Source organism: Phoca vitulina, unplaced genomic scaffold (genome assembly GCF_004348235.1).
Source record: "Phoca vitulina isolate PV1807 unplaced genomic scaffold, GSC_HSeal_1.0 scaffold97, whole genome shotgun sequence".
Lineage (NCBI taxonomy): Eukaryota > Metazoa > Chordata > Mammalia > Carnivora > Phocidae > Phoca > Phoca vitulina.
The window spans coordinates 1568327-1587093 of NW_022589800.1; the positions used below are offsets into that span (position 1 = coordinate 1568327).

Sequence of the window (18767 nt, forward strand, 5' to 3'; positions counted from 1 at the left end):
TGATCCAGTAGTTGTTTATCTTTTTCTCAGCTTCTTTATTTTCCATCATTTGGTCTTCTGTATCACTAATTCTCTCTCCTAACTCATTTATCTTAGCAGTTAGAACCTCCATTTTTGATTGTACCTCATTAATAGCCTTTTTGATTTTGACTTGGTTAGATTTTAGTTCTTTTATTTCTCCAGAAAGGATTTCTCTAATATCTTCCATGCTTTTTTCAAGCCCAGCTAGTATCTTTAAAATCATCATTCTGAACTCGAGTTCCGACGTCTTACTAATGTCCGTATTGATTAGGTCCCTGGCAGTCAGTACTGCCTCTTGTTGTTTTTGTTGAGGTGATTTTTTCTGTCTTGTCATTTTGTCCAGAGGAGAAGAGATGAATGAGAGAAGAAGGTGCTAACAGGGTAACAACGTCCCCAGAAAATATGCACTAAACCAATCAGAAGAGACCTGAAATCGGGGGAAAAGAAAGGGAAAGAAATAAAAAAGAAAAAAAGATAAAAACAAAAACAAAAAAACAAAAAAACCCAGTATGATCAAATATGATCAGGCTGGTGCATAGATCATTGCCACACACTAGATTTTGGGTGCATTTTGGTCTGTCAGAAGGAAGTGCCTCCCAAAATTTTAAAGAAAGAAAAGCTTATATATGTACAAAAATAAGGGTAAATACAATGAAGGGATGGAATATGACTGTAAAGATGAAAGTTATAAAAGATTTTATAAAAGGAATTGATAAGTTGGTTGAAAAAAGAAAAGAGGATTAAAAAAAAAAATGTGATCAGGCAGGAGACTAGAACAAAGCCATACACTAGAGATTTAGGGTATATTTTGGTCTGTTAGAAGAAACTGTATCCCAAAATTTTAAGGAGAGAACAACTTATATGTATATACCAAAAATAAGGTTAACTACTATGAAGAGATTGACTATGACTCTAAAAATGAAAAATAAGATTTTTTATAAAAAGGATTGATAAGATGTTGGTGGAAAAAGAAAAATTAAAAAAAAAAAGTTAAAAAAAAATTAACTTTGAAAGACTAAAGAATCATGGGAAAACAGCCATGGATTCTATGTGCAGTATTCCCCTAGCGCTGGAGTTCTGCCGTTCTCACTGATCGGTAAACTTGGTCTTGGCTGGCTGTTCTCGCTGATCTTCTGGGGGAGGGGCCTGTTGCCGTGGTTCCCAAATGTCTTTGCCGGAGGCGGAATTGCCCCGCCCTTGCCGGTCCAGCTAAGTAATCTGCTCGGGTTTGCTCTCGGGAGCTTTTGTTCCCTGCAAGCTTTCCGTACAGCTTTGGAGGACGAGAGTGAGAATGGTGGCCTCCCAATCTCTGCCCCGGAGGAGCCGAGAACTCGGGGCCCCGCTCCTCAGCAAGCCCCCAGAGAAAAGCTGTCAGTCACTCCCGTCTCCCTGGTCTCCGGCTGCACTCCGCGCTCACCTGGCCTGGGGTCCCTGCTGGAGGAGCAGTGGCCCGACTGTGCCGCGGATCACGGTTTATAGCAACCCCGAGCTGAGAGCCCGCGCCTGGGCTCCGTCTCTGCAGCCGGCTTCCCTGCTCCGATACCTGGGAGCTCTGCCACATTCAGGCACCCCCGGTCTCTCTGTGACCCCGAGGGTCCTGAGACCACACTGTCCCGCGAGGGTTCCACCCCCCGCTTAGCCACCGGAGCGACGTCCCTCAGCGGAGCAGACTCTAAAAGTTCCAATTTTGTGCTCCGGGGCTCTATCACTTGCCAGAAGCGCCGACGGAGCCCCCTCCCCCGCCGTCTATCCTCCCAAATATCGCCTCAGATTCACTTCTCCGCACGTCCTACCTTCCAGAAAGTGGTCGCTTTTCTGTTCAGAGAGTTGTTGCTATTCTTTTCTTCGATCTCCTGTTGAGTTTGTAGGTGTTCAGGGTTTGATCCCTATCCAGCTGAATTCCTGGGACCAGACGAAATTTAGGTGGTCTACTCCTCCGTCACCTTGCTCCTCCCCCCTGCTCTTTTTCTAAGTTTTTAAGGTGATTCTTAGGTTAATGACTTGAGAACTTCTCTTTTAATATACACATTTACACCTATAAGTCTCTCTCTAAGCACTGCTTTTGCTCTATTCCATAAGTTTGGGGATATGTTTTCATTTTTATTCATCTTAAAGTACTTTCTATTTTTTTTTATTTCTTCTTTGATATGGTAATTATTTAGAAGTGTGTTAATATCTACGTATTTGTGAATTTCCAAAATTTCCTTCTGTTAGTGATTTCTAATTCCAGTGTTGTCAGGGAACATGATCTGTTTGGTTTCAGTACCCCTAAATTTATTGAGGCTTCTTAATGGTCTAACAAATGGTCTATCCTGAAGAATGTTCCTTGTGGACTGGACAGGAATGTATATGTTGATAGTTTGGGTGGAATGTTCTATAGATATCTGCTCTAACTGCTTCATAGTGTTGTTCATACCTACTTCTGTGTTGATCTTATGCCTCATTGTTTTATCCATTATTGAATACAAAATATTAAAGGCTCCAATCCTTATTATTGAATTGTGTATTTTTCCCTTCAAATCTGTCAGTTTTTGCTTCATGTATTTTGAGGCTCTTTTGTTAGGTATGTGAACAATTGATAATTGTCATTTCTTCCTGATGGATTGAACTTTATAAAATCACTTTATAAAATGTCCTACTTTTGTAACAATTTTGGTCTTAAAATTAATTTTGTCTCATATTAATATAGCCATTCCACATACTTTTTGGTTACTGTTTGCCTGGTGTATCTTATTCCATCTTTTTAATTTTACCCTCTTTGTGTCTTTGAATCTATAGTCTGTTTTTGTAGATGCTGTATAGTTGGATTATATTTTCTAATTCATTCTACCAATCTCAGCCTCTTGATTAGATTGTTTAGCTTATTTGTGTTTACTGTAGTTACTGCCCAGCTAGGAGCTACATCTCCCATTTTACTGTTGGTTTTCTATCTGTCATGCATTTCTCTTTCCTCTGGTCTTCCATCATGCTGCCTTTTCTGCTAAACAGATATTTCCTAGTATGCCTAGTGCTTTTTCCTTCCTGGATTTTTTTGAGCCAGTTTCTTAGTGGCTGCCCTGAAGAGGATTACATTTTTTTTCCCCTTAAAAAAACATTGTTCTTATTAATACTAACTTAATACACATAGAAGCAAAAACTTCACTCCAATGTAGATTATTCCCTTACCTCTCCTTGTGCTATTCTTGTTATATTACATCTTTGTACAAGTCCAGCTACACATTTTTGTAGTGATTGCTTAACGTAGTTGTAGTTTAGGTCAGGAGAAGAAGAGAGTTGCAAACAAAACACATCTATATTGTCTTCTGTATTTGCTGATGTGTATATAGTTTCATTTTTTTCCTGACTTTAGTTGGAATGCTCAAACGTTTCGTCATGAAGTGATGTTTGTAGACTTCTGATAGATGCTCATAAGTAAAGGGAATTGCTTTTTAGTCTTAGCTTGGTAAGAATGTTTATGATCATCTGGATGTTGGATTTATATCATGTCTTATGTTTCTCATCTTTTAAAATCATGATTGTTTTTGTTTCATTTCTTAGTACAATAAATTATTTTGGTTCTTTTAATGTTGAATCATCCTAATGTTCCTTATCTAAACCCCACCTGGACATGCTGGTTTTTTTTTTTTTTTTTAACTATGAATTCTTTTTAAAAAAGATTTTTTTTGAATAATTGCCCCCATGACATTGGTATTTAAGTTTGTATTTTTAACTGCCTGTTTCTGGTTTGACAAAGTTTTTGAGGCTAGTGGTCTCATGATTTGAGTTGGGGAGATACCACTATTTTTATAAAACCTGAAAGAATGTGCATATCTTAAATGTTTGGTCTCATGTGTTTATCTTGAATAGAGATGATAACTACATTTTGACTGTCATTTTCATTTTGCTCTGTTCATTTTCTAATTGTTCTCAGGCCGTTATTAGAAATTAATATTTTTATTAAAATAGTACACTTGATCTGTTCAAATTGATCTAAAGTGTTTCATGCTTTTATAATTGTAACAGTTTTATTTGTATCCCTAGTTATATCCTTATTCTGTTTGTGATTTTATTTAGGTGGTCCTTCTCCCATCTGTTCTCGATGGTACCTACCAAAACTTTAATATTTTCAAGACCTCATTTATATTGTGATTTTTTACTTAACTCTTTAAGTTCTAATTATTTAATTTTTATTCATCTTTGCATTAATTTATATATTACAAATGTTTTTAAATTTTTTTGTATTTTCTTTATCTGCATTCTTGAATTAAACACTTCTGTTTTTCTAAGAAGTGGATTTATGGTTAGGAATTTATCCCTAGACTGCCTTTAATACGCTGCTCTGATTTTGCTAGTCTGCACTTTTCTTTTAATTTCAAATAGTTTATAATTTTTAACACTTTTATTTCTTCTTTCACTTACGTTTTTTTTCCCCCAAAGTATATTTTTATATTTATAGATGTAGGAACGGTTTCAGGAAGGGGCTAGCAAGGGAGCGTGGCCAACTTTTGTGGCTGCTTTTTAAAATTTACTGCATGAATTGTGGAAGCTGTACACATGTGTTGAAACTCATGGAAATCTCTCTGGGGTAAAGAGTGTGGTCAGATTTTTGTCAAAAATTGTGCTTATGAAAATAATTTGAAATTGAGTTTAAGTGTTTATCTCAAACTTTGTAAATTTTTATATTTTCTCACATTTTGTTTGCTTTACTAGTGTTTTGAAAATGTTTAATGTCTCTTCAGTGTCTTGATAATCCTGGTTTCCCCTTGTGATTTGTTAGTATTTGATGTATTTTGAAGTTTGGCTGTTAGATCCATACAAGTGATGGCAGTTATGTGTTATTGGTGAATTGTTCTGTTTATCAGAACTACATCTGTCTCGTTGTTCCTTTTGGTGTCTTTTTTTTCCTCTATGAATTTTAGCCCAACTGATATTTATATAATTATTAGAGAAAGCTTATACTTGCTTTCTTATTTTGGGTTTTCCTTTTACCATGTTTCTCCTTATTTCCCCGTTTTCTCAGAACCTAATCAGTTTTTATATGGTATGTTTTCTATGGTCTGTACTGGTTTGAAAGTTCTACATTCTCTAGCTATTTACCTAGTGATTACCCTTAACTTTTTAACATTTTTATTATTTAGAAATAGTGCAGGTACAGTTTAAAAATGCAAATATTTCTAAAATATGTATACATATATATGTGTTGTGTGTGGATATATACGTGTGTGTGTGTGCTATATGTATATATAAAAGGAAGTGGTTCTCTACTCCATCCCTCCCTACCCTTTTCTTTTCTCTAGAGGCTACCTGTATTGGGGTCTTCAGAAAAACTGAACCAATTGAATGTGTATGTCTGTGTTCTATATAAATATATATAAATAATATATATAAATTATATACATATATATAGTATATATTTATATTTATGTGTTACAAATATATAAATACAATATACATAAATATATATGTGTGTGTCTGTGAGAGAGAGGGAGGGAGGGAGGGAGAGAAGAGATGAAGGGTTATTTTCACAAGCTGGCTCCCACAATTATGGAGGTTGGCAAATCCCAAGTCTACAAAGTGGCCCAAGAGGCTGGAGGCCCAGGGCACAGCAGGGGCTGTAACCGGCTGCTCAGTTCCTTCCTGCTCATGCTAGGTCAGTCTCTTGTTCTGTGTTCATCTGTTTTGTTTCTTAAATTCCACATGTGAGTGAAATCAAATGATAATTGTCTTTCTCTGACTTATTTTGCTTAGTATAATACCCTCTAGTTCCATCCACATCATTGAAAGTAGCAAGATATCATTCTTTTTGATGACTGAGTAATATTCCATTGTGTGTGTGTGTGTGTGTGTGTGTGTGTGTATGTATGTGTGTGTATATATATATATATATATATATACACACACCACTTCTTCTTAATCCATTCATCTGTCGATGGACATCTGGGCTCTTTCCATATTTTCAAAGCCCACCGATTTAAATGTCAGTCTCCACTAAAAACACTATCACAGAAACATCCAGATTGACGTTTGATGGAATATCTGGGCAAATGTGGCCCAGCCAAGTTGACACATAACATTAACCATCACACTGTTTTCGATAACTTTACCTGTTCCCATCTTTAGTTCCTAACTCACACACTTCCCTCTTTCCTCTTTCTCAAAATATGTGTATATTCTAACTTTGGTTGTCATTATTTCCTGTTTCAATAATAATGATTACATGAATATTCACAGCTGATCCATGTCATACACTATAAATACATATCTCTTGAACAAGAAGGCTGAGGGTTTTTTTTTTTTTTCTCTCTCTATGGTCCGTAATGTCAGGCATCTGTTAATTTTCCTGCCTTTTTCTTTTCATGGAGCCAGTTGTCTGAGAGCTCTCTGCCTTTCTCTGGTTTTGCTCAGTTGCTCCTTAGCTGATGGGAGGGCTGTGGATGTGACACTTCAGTTCCAACCTGGGGATCCCCTTCCTTCTCTCTTCTGGATCCACTATCTCCTGGATCCTTTGTCTTTCTTCATGGTGTATACCCTCATTTTATTTTTTTATTCTTTTTTTTAATTAACATATAATGTATTATTTGTTTCAGGGGTACAGGTCTGTGATTCATCAGTCTTACACAATTCACAGTGCTCACCATAGCACATACCCTCCCCAATGTCCATCACTCAGCCACCCCATCCCTCCCACCGCCACCACTCCAGCAACCCTCAGTTTGTTTCCTGAGATTACGTGTCTCTTATGGTTTGTCTCCCTCTCTGGTTTCATCTTGTTTCATTTTTCCCTCCCTTCCCCTATGATCCTCTGTCTTGTTTCTCAAATTCCTCATATCAGATCATATGATAATTGTCTTTCTCTGACTTATTTCATTTAGCATAATACCCTCTAGTTCCATCCGTGTCATTGCAAATGGCAAGATTTCATTTTTTTGATGGCTACATAATATTCCATTGTATATATATACCACATCTTTATCCATTCATCTGTTGATGGACATCTAGGCTCTTTCCATAGTTTGGCTATTGTGGACATTGCTACTATAAACATAGGGGTACAGGTTCCCCTTCGGATCACTACATTTGTATCTTTGGTGTAAATACCCAGTAGTGCAATTGCTGGGTCGTAGGGTAGCTCTATTTTTTTTTAACTTTTTGAAGAACCTCTATACTGTTTTCCAGAGTGGCTGCACCAGCTTGCATTCCCACCAACAGTGTAGGAGGGTTCCCCTTTCTCTGTGTCCTCACCAACATCTGTTGTTTCCTGACTTGTTAATTTTAACCATTCTGACTGGTGTGAGGTGGTATCTCATTGAGGTTTTGATTTGGATTTCCCTGAAGCCAAGCGATGTTGAGCACTTTTTCATGTGTCTGTTGGCCATTTGGAGGTCTTCTTTGGAAAAATGTCTGTTCATGTCTTCTGCCCATTTCTTGATTGGATTCTTTGTTCTTTGGGTGTTGAGTTTGATAAGTTCTTTATAGATTTTGGATACTAGCCCTTTATCTGATATGTCATTTGCAAATATCTTCTCCCATTCTGTCGGTTGTCTTTTGGTTTTGTTGACTGTTTCCTTTGCTGTGCAGAAGCTTTTTATCTTGATGAAATCCCAATAGTTCATTTTTGCCCTTGCTTCCCTTGCCTTTGGCTATGTTTCTAGGAAGAAGTTGCTGCGGCTGAGGTCGAAGAGGTTGCTGCCTGTTTTCCTCAAGGATTTTGATGGATTCCTGTCTCACATTTAGGTCTTTCATCCATTTTGAGTCAATTTTTGTGTGTGGTGTAAGGAAATGGTCCAGTTTCATTCTTCTGCATGTGGCTGTCCAATTTTCACAACACCATTTATTGAAGAGACTGTCTTTTTTCCATTAGACAGTTTTTCTTGCTTTGTCAAAGATTAGTTGACCGTAGAGTTGAGGGTCCATTTCTAGGCTCTCTATTCTGTTCCCTTGATCTATGTGTCTGTTTTTGTGCCAGTACCATACTGTCTTGATGATCACAGCTTTGTAATAGTGCTTGAAGTCTGGAATTGTGATGCCACCAGCTTTGCTTTTCTTTTTCAACATTCCTCTGACTATTCAGGGTCTTTTCTGGTTCCATACAAATTTTAGGATTATTTGTTCCATTTCTTTGAAAAAAGTTGATGGTATTTTGATAGAGATTGCATTAAATTACACCCTCATTTTAATGGCTTCCTGAGAAAGAGGATAGGGGCAAAACATTGAGATCTTACATGTTGGAAAATGTTATTTTACTCTCACACTTGATTGGTAATTTGCTGAGTTTACAACTCTTGTTTGGGACACCAAAAATTAGTAATGGGGAAGCCTCATGAAAATGGATTCGAGATGTTTGGGCAGGGATGTGGTCAGCCCTACCACTCCTCATTGACTTCAGACCCAGCTGGAAGGAGAGGGACTTGACGTTGAACATGGATACCCCTCTCCTACTCCAGGAGGAGGAGGAGCCGCAGCTCATGCCCACAGGCAATGTCTCAGTCAATGAGAAGCCACCACACTCGGAACTCCCAGTTTCCTCCAAAGGACTTGCAGTTCAGAACAGCCCTCCCAACTCCCCCCTTTTCTCCTTAAAAAAAGGTGCCTCTCCTTTGGTCCCAGACTTGCCTATGGTTGTGCTGCAGCTTCTTTGTCCTGGATTGCACTTCTCTCTTACTCCCAAATAAACCCATCTTTCGCTGGTAAAATAACTGGCAGTTCCTATTTTTAAGGTGAACAGGACTAATTTTCCCTTAAAATTTTTTTTATTTAAAGTTTTATTTATTTTTTTATTCATTTGAGACACAGAAATAGAGAGCAGGGGGAGTGGGAGAGGGAGAAGCAGGCTCCCCACTGAGCAGGGAGCCCGATGCGGGGCTCGATCCCAGGACCCCGGGATCATGACCTGAGCTGAAGGCAGATGCCTAACAAGTGAGCCACCCAGGCGCCCCTTCCCTTAAAAATTTTAAGCCATTACTTCCTTGTCTTCCAGCTTCTAGTGTAAAGACCAAGGCCATTTTGATTCTCGATCCATTCATGGCTTATTACTACATCTGTTTTTTGGTTTTTTTTTAATCTTGAAGTTGGTAAGGTCATCTTGTTAACATGGTTTTTGAAACTTCATGAGGATGCATTTTGCATGTGTCGTGACTGTTCTGGTTGTGGGAGACAATTGGTTTGGAAGCTCATGTTCTTTTGCTCTTTGAAATTCTCTTTTACTATTTCTTTGAAAGTTTAACCCTTTCTACTTATTTCTGAAGTCTATCTAGTCAAATATTAAACATCTTCTATTTTCAGTATTCGTTTGTCAGCCCCTTAGTTCACTCCTATTTGTCATTTTGTTCTGCAATTCAAGACATTTCATCAAATTTCTCCTGCAAGTCTCCTATTTAATTTTTTATTTCAGGTAATGTATTTTTAATCTGTAAAGCTCTTTCTGCTTCTCAGTACATGCCTTTTATACAGCACTGCTTCTATTTCACCACTGCAGTGTCTGGTCATGTCCTTCTGAAAATGTTGAATATGTATCTTTAGGAAGACTTTAATCTACTCCCTGCACTGTATCTGATTCTTCTATGTTCTTTTGTTACCTGTTTATTAGATGGTGTCTGTTTTCATGTTATTCCCAAATGCTTGGGAATCCTTGTCGGCCCATTTGTAATATGACTAATGCACTAACAAGCTCTTTGGAAACTGTGTGCCTGTGTGTGTGTGTGAAGGGCTGGGGGTATGTCCAGTGGTGGGCTTTACTTACTAGGGTGATAAAGCCGAGAGATGTGGGGAAGCTGGCTTTCTTAAAGGAAGCTTACTTTTTCAACGTAGGACATGGAACTTTCCATATCTGTTGGTCTTTGTTCATGGAATGCTAAGTTCCCCAGGGAAAGTCCTTCAGTTTCCTGAGTGAGAGCTATAAGCCTTATGGCCAGTCTCCTGTAAGGGTTGCTGATGTTCTTTTACCTCTTCCTCACCTTCCAAAAAATTACTATAGCACACCCCCCACCCTACTTCCTCTTTGTAAGTATCCCCAGAAAGTCGCCCTCCAGCCTTCTGCACAGGTAGCGGAGAGACTCTGGCTGTATAATGTCTCGTAAACGTTTTCAGTGGTGTTTGACTAAACCAGTCATACACTCTTAGGTTCAGAAAGACTTGCTGTCTCCCTTTCCTGAGCGTTTCTGGCATTCTGGGTGAGAACTCGGCATTTCTGGTGTGTGTGCTGCCTTGGACGCCTTGGACGTCTGCGGTCTCTGTGCTAAGTCGCACAGAAGACAGTAATCATGTATCAGTCTGCTTTTCAGATTCCGCAGTTTTGCTGCACACACCTGTTGTCATCTCCCTGTTTCTTTTCTTGTAGAGATGAGCCTGTCCTGAACTGAAATTTAGTAGGGTTTTAGGGAAAAGCCGCAAATAATTCAACTGTAAAATCTGTGTTTGATCAACATTCTCTCTACCCTTCAATTATATTTTTTAAGATTATTTTTTTAAGGATTATTTTATATATAGAGAGAGTAGTGGGGGAGGGGCAGAGAGAGAGGGAGAGTAGCAGACTAACTGTTGAGCGCGGAGCCCAACGCAGGGCTTGATCCCACAACCCTGAGATCATGACCTGAGCCAAAACCAAGAGTCCGATGCTCAACCAACTGAGCCACCCAGGCACCTTTCTACCCTTCAATTATATTTAACAGAATTCCTATAACTTCATTTTAAATAGTGACTAGTATTAGCCAGTATGTGTAACTTCCCATTGAACAAGAGAAGTGAGTTGAATTTTCTTATAATTCTTTTATTAAAAAAAATTACTACTTTTTAGCTCAAGAGTACTTGTGGTACCTATTCGTTTCATCCTGTATTTCTGTCCTGTTTCCCCTGATCAGTTATGGCCCGACCCCCGTGTCGCTGCTGTGTTCCTCCCTCCAGGCATTGCTTCTGTCTGGAAACCACCAATACTCTTCTGCTACCACCTGCCTGGGAGCCAGAAGTGTTGGGGAGGGCTGCCTTTTCTGGGCCACTACACCCTGTTTCCTTCTCCTGGCGTTTCCCATTGTTTGGGTTCTCCTCCACCTCTGGTATGAAGTAACTTTCCTGACCAGGCTGCCCTTGTGACTCCCACTGCCTCCGAGGCACTGTACTCGGTTGATCCATTTGTTCTGAGTCTCTAGGTCGTCCGTGTAATTTGTAGCCCACTAAAAATTCCATTTCTGTTTTTAAGCACTGGCTATAGGATCCTACTTTAAAAATGTTTCCCTTCTAGCGTTTGATAGGGGTGGGGCTGGGGCGTGTGGGAAGAGAAATGCTCTATGCACTCATCGCACCATAGTGTCTGTCAGAGAAACAGAGGTTCCGTTTTCTTCTTTATAATTTCCTGAAGCTTTTTTCAAAGAGTATTGCTTTAGTAACCAGAAAAATGCCAATTAACATACCAGTGTTTCAGAATAAAAGAAGACAAAAATAGGTGGCCTCCTTCACAGATGCTCATTCCGGCTGGCTTGGGGGCGCTCACACGTGGAGCGTCCCCTTATGGTGTCCAGATCTGCCTGGGGTTACCCTAACTTTAGAGGGCCACCCCAGAAGCACATCAGAGTTTGACCTTGCTTTTGGTATTTAGTCAGAATCTGCTATTTCGTTGCTACATTGGTCTTTAGTCTTTGCAAAGTCGATAGCCGAAAATCTTGTATGCCACTTTTGGGGGCAACTCTGAGCTTTCAGGTGAACAGTGATCACATCATAGCATATGTAGTTACCTCCAATCAGGCTGATAGCATCAGGAATCTGGACAAAGCAAGCCTTTGGCTTTTTAACAAATGTTCAAATATGAATTTTCAAATATAGTTACTCATTCTGTGGCTTTAGTTGGACCGCAATAGCTTTATAAGCTTTACATGTTAAAATTCAATCAGTTGAGGTATACATTATATTTATTACTGCAAAGGTAAAGTGCAAAAACAATTGATGATTGAGAGCTGTTAATTTGGGGGACAAACTTAAGAGTTTTAAATAGGAAAATCATATTTCATATAAACATCGAGTGTGTTGGTTTATAGTTTTAGAACGTTATGTGTTGTAAAGCCAATAAATACTTACAAAATTTAAATATACAAAGCAGAATAATGGAAATTAGATATCAGAATTCTAATCTTTGTAAAACTGGTGTTCTGTATTCATAATTTTAAATAAAACAATTATGAAGCACTGTATTTTTAGCTTTTTAATTCTTTTTAAGTCCTGAATTTACAGCATGATTTTAATTTTGCCACCACGGTCGAATATGACAGTCTTCAGGATAAATTATTTTTAATCCATATTTAATGAAGAATATAAATAAAGTGTTAGAGAAAAATAAGGTATTTCCCTCAAGATAATTTTGCTTCTCTGCCAGGCTGTTTCTCACGTGAGAAGTGAGCCACCTACCTGGCGTCCCGGACACGTGGCCCAGCAGCTACAGTGAAAGGTAAGCATCCCTCCTCTGAGATGTTCTGTGTTAAAATATGAACACCGAATGTTCAATAATAAAATTCCTGTGTTCTTAAGATTTTAATTTCACTAATGCAGAAACATAGTCTGACGATATTGGGCTTCAGCGTGACCTTCAGCTGAGTATTTTAACTTTCATCTATTGAGTATTTGGTCAAAATATGTTGTATCTGCACCTCTGTTCATTAACCTTATTTGACTAAAATGAATTAGAACAGGACAGACTCGGGGAGCCTGGCTGTCTCAGTCGGTTGAGCGTCGGAGTCTTGGTTTCGGCTCAGGTCAAGATCTCGGGGTCCTGGGATCGAGCCCTGTGTTGGGTGCTCAGCGTGGAGGCTGGTTGGGATTCTTTCCCTCTCCCTCTCCTTCCCCCTCTCCCTCTGCTCCTCCCCCTGTGCGTGTGCACATTCTCTCTCCCTCCCTCCCTCTCTCTCATAAAATTTGAAAAAACAGACTAGAATGGAAAACATTAGAATGCATTGCAAGTAGTAAGGACAAATACTGTTCTGTGAATTCTTTGTTCAGTTTGTAGATGTGTGCTTGCACGCTGGGTTATGTCAGAACATGTATTTCTTATTGAGGGCTGTGGGGCATGGTGAAGAAGTTGAAATCCGCTGAACTAGGAGGAGGGAAGGTGCGTAGTGTAGAGCAGAAGGATAGGCAGTAAGTGCTGAAATTGCTAACAAAAGATAATGGTGCAAAGTTTGGGGACTTTTTTTTTTTTTTTTTTTTGCAAGGAACTGCCCATATGTGAACTTAAGCATTAGAACTTAAGCACATGTGGGAGAAAGGTAGGAGTCAGAAATTGGTGAAATAATATAAAATGGCTGGGAGAAATTGGAAAGGTAAGAATATAGGGATCATGATAATACGCTATCTTTCTAACACTTTTTGGTGGTTATCATTGCAATTTCTATCTACTGTGTTTATTCTCGTGTAGTTGATTCCTACGGCAGCTGAACAGGAAAGACAAGCAGGTACTTGTAACCCCATTTTGTAGAGAAGGAAAGATTCAGTTACTTCCTTGGGGATCCACAGCTGGGAGGGAACAAAGGTGTATCTTAAATTCAAACATCTTATGATTTCGTGCTCTTAACAAAAGAGACCAGTTGAAAAGTGAAGGGTGGCACCCTGGGTCTGGGGAAACCAAGTACAACACTCGCTTTCTGGTGCTTGGTGCTCCCTGAGGCACTGTTTCAGATTCATGACCGCAGTGTGTCTGGAAGATCATCCGCAAGCGGACGTTACCCTCCTCTTCCTCCTCCTCCTCCAGAGCGTCCGAGGAAAGAGACCCCTGAGCCAGGTGTAGAAATAAAAAGGATAACAAGAAGACAGAAGAGCGGCATCCCCAAAACCTCCGAGGCAGTGGCCGTCTCAGGTGGATGAGGCTGAACTCCGGGTTTGGTAGATACGATTGGAAGTTTATGGGGATGATTTTGCTGTTTTCTTACTCTAATAAAAATATTTGTTTCATCATTTACAAAGGATTTTCACACTTGTCACACGTGTTTGTCATAAACTTTGGGTATGTTTTATAGATGAAGAAACTGAGTCTTAGGGAAGCTAAATAATTCATTCAAATGTAGATCGTGAGTAAGAAGTTCAGTAGGACTGAAATTAGGGTCTTTTTCTCCCAGTGCTTATGTTCCATTCCTTTCGCTCAGCGGCCTGCAGAAACCACCACCTAGCATTTGAAGTAGCCAAGTTGTCAGATACAGATTATCTGTTGAGAGGGTCAAACAGGGCAGCATTTTTGAAGCTAGTCTAAAATAAAGTTTTTATTTACTTAGTAAAGTGACCATTGACAAATGCAGGGTACTTTTGAGTTCTCTTGGATTTCACCATAAATTTTTTTTGAAATTTATGTATTTGAAATAGAATGAGGGGGGGAGAGAGAGAGAGAGAGAGCACGCACGCACACGAGCAGGGGTAGGGCAGAGGAAGAGGGAGAGGCAGGCTCCCCGCTGAGCAGGACCCTGGGATCACGACCTGAGCTGAAGGCAGACGCTTGCTTCACTGACTGAGCCACCCAGGTGTCTCACCATAAATTTCTTAAAAAAAAAAAAAAAAGCCTATAGTTGAATCTGTCTAAGAATGAACCATAATAAGCTATTTATGAACTATTTGGACACAACCCTACTTTTTAAAATGGACATAAAGAACACCACCTGCGAAGACCGTGTCAGTGGGTACAGTTGGGACGTGATCGAGGGACTGGAGCTGGGCGCTGGCCACCATGTCATTGCCCATTTCACAGGTGCGTCCATGAAGCGACCAGGTGGAAGTTTGCCGTAGTGACGGGTGAATTCACGAGTGTCATGTGGTGGGGTGTGAGGAAGTAGATGGAGTGACTCCATCAGAAAATTCATGGGAGAGCGACTTTGGTTTGGGGTTTCAAAATGAATCCCCTACTGAGTGGCAGTGAGAGATTTCCGTCCAGTGCTGGTAAGCGGTAGAATGGCCTGAGGATAGGAAAAGGGTCACTGGGTGTGGTTGGGGTTTGAAGGCTGTGTGGAGTGGAGGACACGCTGAGGGCAGGGGTCCTGGGAGTGGAGGTGGCCAGTGACCCATGTCCTGTCAATTCAGGGCCTAGTGGGTCTTAAGTGGTGGTAGGACGGATGGACAATTGGAGCCTGTCTTGGGTGGTTTCTAAGTTATCAGATGGCTGCGTTGTCCTTACCATGCACAACCTTCCAACCGTCTCCTACTCACCCCTGCTGCAGACTCTCTCCTTTACTTCCCTGCACTTGTTACTACTTTCCACTCCACGAAAGCCTCTCCCAAGGCAAGCCCATCTCTCTTTAACGGGCGAGTCACTCAGATTGTATCACCATCAATCTCGTATAGTCTCACAATATAAATGCCAATATGATTCACCTGGTACTACAGCTTTAGCTAGATCATCAAGGGATTTTAATCACTTTCTGAAAATGTTTCTCTGACATGATCATGGAAACAGGTATCTATTTTCCCCTATGGCCAACCTGGCACTTAAGTGAAAAAGATTCAGAATTGAAGCCTAATGAATTTTACACGTTTCTGATGTCTGTTCTCCATTTACTTACGGTGTCTAGGATGCAGGAGCTTGAGCTGTCTGTGAAGGAATTACTTCAGCTAGGACTTAAACCTGTGTAAATGGGCACAGGGAAACTCCGTGGCCAAAAGGAGTGTTGGAGAACATTTTTAAAATGTTAACCCTGTCCCAGAGCAGCCGCCCCCACTTCATCCTTCCTTCTGTCCTGATGTCGTTCCGCCCACACTGCCCATCCCCTCCCAGCAGTCCCTTCTCCTGTGTTGAAGTCCCACAGCGTCTGTGTTCGCGTGTGAGGTGCAAGCTTGCCTGTACTCTGGGGAAATGTGTCCCTTTCTCCAGTGGCTGAATCTTAGTGCTTTTGTTCTCTCCTCACTCACCCACTGCTTAGTAGGCTCCAGAATTTTAGCTCTAGGGACTGTGGGCACTGCTTTGCTTTCCTGCTCTAGAGAATCTTACAGGATCCTCACTGAAGTGGGCCCATCTTGTCAGGAAGAATTCCTGCCAGTGGCCCGGAGCAGAGCATCCTTGACCTCCTTGTTCCTCAGGGTGTACACTACAGGGTTCAGCAGGGGAGTGATGATGGTGTAGGTCACTGAGATCAGCTGATCCTGATCCCTGGTGTTCTCAGACTTGGGCTTGAGGTAGGCAATGGAGGCGCAGCCATAGTGGACGATGACCACCGTGAGGTGGGAGGCGCAGGTGGCGAAGGCCTTCTTCCGGCCCTCAGCTGAAGCGATCTTAAGGATGGTGGAGATGATGAGGACGTAGGAGATGAAGACCAGCCCCATGGGAACCAGGATCACCAGCACACTGATGATCACAGTCAGGATCTCATTGACTGTGGTGTCGATGCAGGAGAGCTTCATCACAGGTCGGATGTCACAGAAGAAGTGGGCCACCTTTGTGGCACAGAAGGGCAGCCTGAACACAGCCAGCACCTGTGTCATGGCTACGATTAGGCCGATGCTGCAGGGCCCCCCCACCAGCTGGATGCACACCCTCTTGTTCATGAGGACTGTGTACCTCAAGGGGTTGCAGATGGCCACGTAGCGGTCGTACCCCATGGCTGTGAGCAGGAAGCAGTTGTTGATGGCCAAGGTGATGAAGAAGAACATCTGGGTGGCACAGCCAGCCAAGGAGATGGGCTGACTCAGGCCCAGGAGGTTACAGAGCATCTTGGGTATGATGACAAGCGTGTACACAGTCTCTGAAGTGGACAGCATGCTCAGGAAGAAGTACATGGGCATGTGAAGATGACGGTCAACATTAATGATGGTCACAATGATGACGTTGCCAGCCAGGGTTAAGGCGTACAGCACAAGGAATACGACAAACAGGGTGAGCTGGTGCTCACGGAAGCTGGAGAAACCCTGAAAAGTGAACTCCCTCACCCAAGTGTGATTCTCTCTCTCCATTAAATCATAGGCTGTATCTAAGAAAGAAAAAAAATCCTGTAAGGAACCTGGACGGGTGGTTTCTGTCAACTAGGCTGGGGAAGTTCTTGTGGTTAGTCTGCCTTGGGTCTCTGCTTCTCTATATTCACATTCACGTTTGTTCCTTTTGGGAATAGAGAGTAGAGAAATGTTTTCTCACTAAGAGAAAGAACATGGCTTTTAGAGTCAAATGCTGTAAACTCCTATTGTCATGTGCTGACTTGTCTTGAGTAAGGAATTAACATCTTGTCTTTATATGAATGTACTGATGATGACCTTGTAGAGTTGTTCATAGGAGCACGATACTTAAGCTTAAAATGTTTCTATTCAACAAATTATTGAATACATTCAGGTTCGGTCCTGCTGGGCTCTAGGGTCTGCAGCCGCTGGCTCATTCCTGAGTGGCTAGGGTTTGGGTGAAACACCTGCCATGGGGCTCTACACACCGCATTCGCATTCCAGTTCTCCAGCTCTGTCAGTCCTGTTCCTCTCAACCTCCATCCCTACAGGCCTCTTCCTAGACACCAGTCAGTTCTCAGAGCCACCCAAAACTGGTGATGCCCTATAGCATCCTCCTCTTTCCTCCCTCACCTCCCTCTCCCCCCGCCCCTGGCGCCCGCATCCTTGCCCAGGTAGCTAGCACAGAACTGCTTGCTGGCTCTTTTGTATTGACAATACCTTACTGCGTATTACAAAACACATTCCTGTCCATTTAGTGTTATTACCGCCCAGTGGAGCAGAGAGAACCAAGATTACTGCTTGTCTTCGGATGCAGAAACTGTTTCAGGAATTGCCTGGGGAAAAAATTGGCTTGAACCCAAGTCTTCTGATCCTGTGCCCATTGTCCCTCCCCCTGCCCAAAACTGCATTGTAGAACTGCCCCCATCAGGGCTAGATTATATGGTCTTTGAGAACAGGGACCCCAGTGTTTCCACCGCAGAGTAGGGCCCAGGTACCTGCTGGAGAGTCCTTACCGGTCAGCACTCCACCAAACGAACTGCTCGCTAGGAAGCAGAGTGCTGGGCACCACAGTGAGGTTTTCTTCAAAGAGGAAGAGGAGTGAGTGTTTTTAAACCCCGTGTCCTTTTCCCTGCTGTCTGTGCTTGTGATAGCAGCAAACAGCTACAGAACCGGGCTGAGTTTTAACAATGAAACTATAACCCTAGAAGAAAGCATGACGCTATTAACATCTCATTGGAAAATACACCATAGTGTGGCTCTTCTAACAGACTTTACCGAATTACCAGCCAACATATAATTACGGAACAGGTTAGCTCCAAAAAAAAATAAATTCAATAATAGAAACAATGGCATTGCCTAAAAAGTACCTTTTGCTAGAAGTAAAGCAAATCACCCACATTGCAGAATGATTTACTAGTGGGTAAACAGCAAAGGTAAGCTTTCTGAGTGCTTTTAAAATTAATCTGCTTTTCAGAAACACCACTTTTAATAAAGAGAATCTACAGAACGGTGTAAGGGAGTGGCATCGTTACGCTTCCGCTCTTTAGAGCATGTTATGAAAGAAAATGCTGTGACGTTGCCAAAAAAAACCCCCAAGACAAAAAACTAACCACTTATGTGTAGTTTCAGGGACCATTTCTTGAGGAGGAAGGTGGTTTGGTGCTGAGGTGTGCACCACGGGATGTAACCGTCAGCCTGCTCCGTGAGGCTTTGTCAGCAGCGTCTCTGGATTCGGACTTGTTCATAGAACGTGAACCAGGAATCCTAGCTGATAAGTGGCAGAGCCCCATTCTTTATTAGTCAGGATACTCTTTAATCCTGGGAAGTCGTGATTCCTTAGGGTTAGCAGGGCATCTTTGAAAGTGGCAAATCCAGGGGGAAAACAA

At 41.4% G+C, this 18767-nt stretch overlaps 1 protein-coding gene across 1 annotated transcript; it reads right to left on the reverse strand.

Moving 5' to 3' along the window:
• Positions 1-15972: 15972 nt before the first annotated feature.
• On the reverse strand, positions 15973-16902 carry LOC116627516 (olfactory receptor 10J1-like). Its single transcript, XM_032397294.1, has one exon. The coding sequence runs from the start codon at positions 16900-16902 to the stop codon at positions 15973-15975; it is 930 nt and encodes a 309-aa protein (XP_032253185.1).
• Between the last annotated feature and the right edge of the window lie 1865 nt (positions 16903-18767).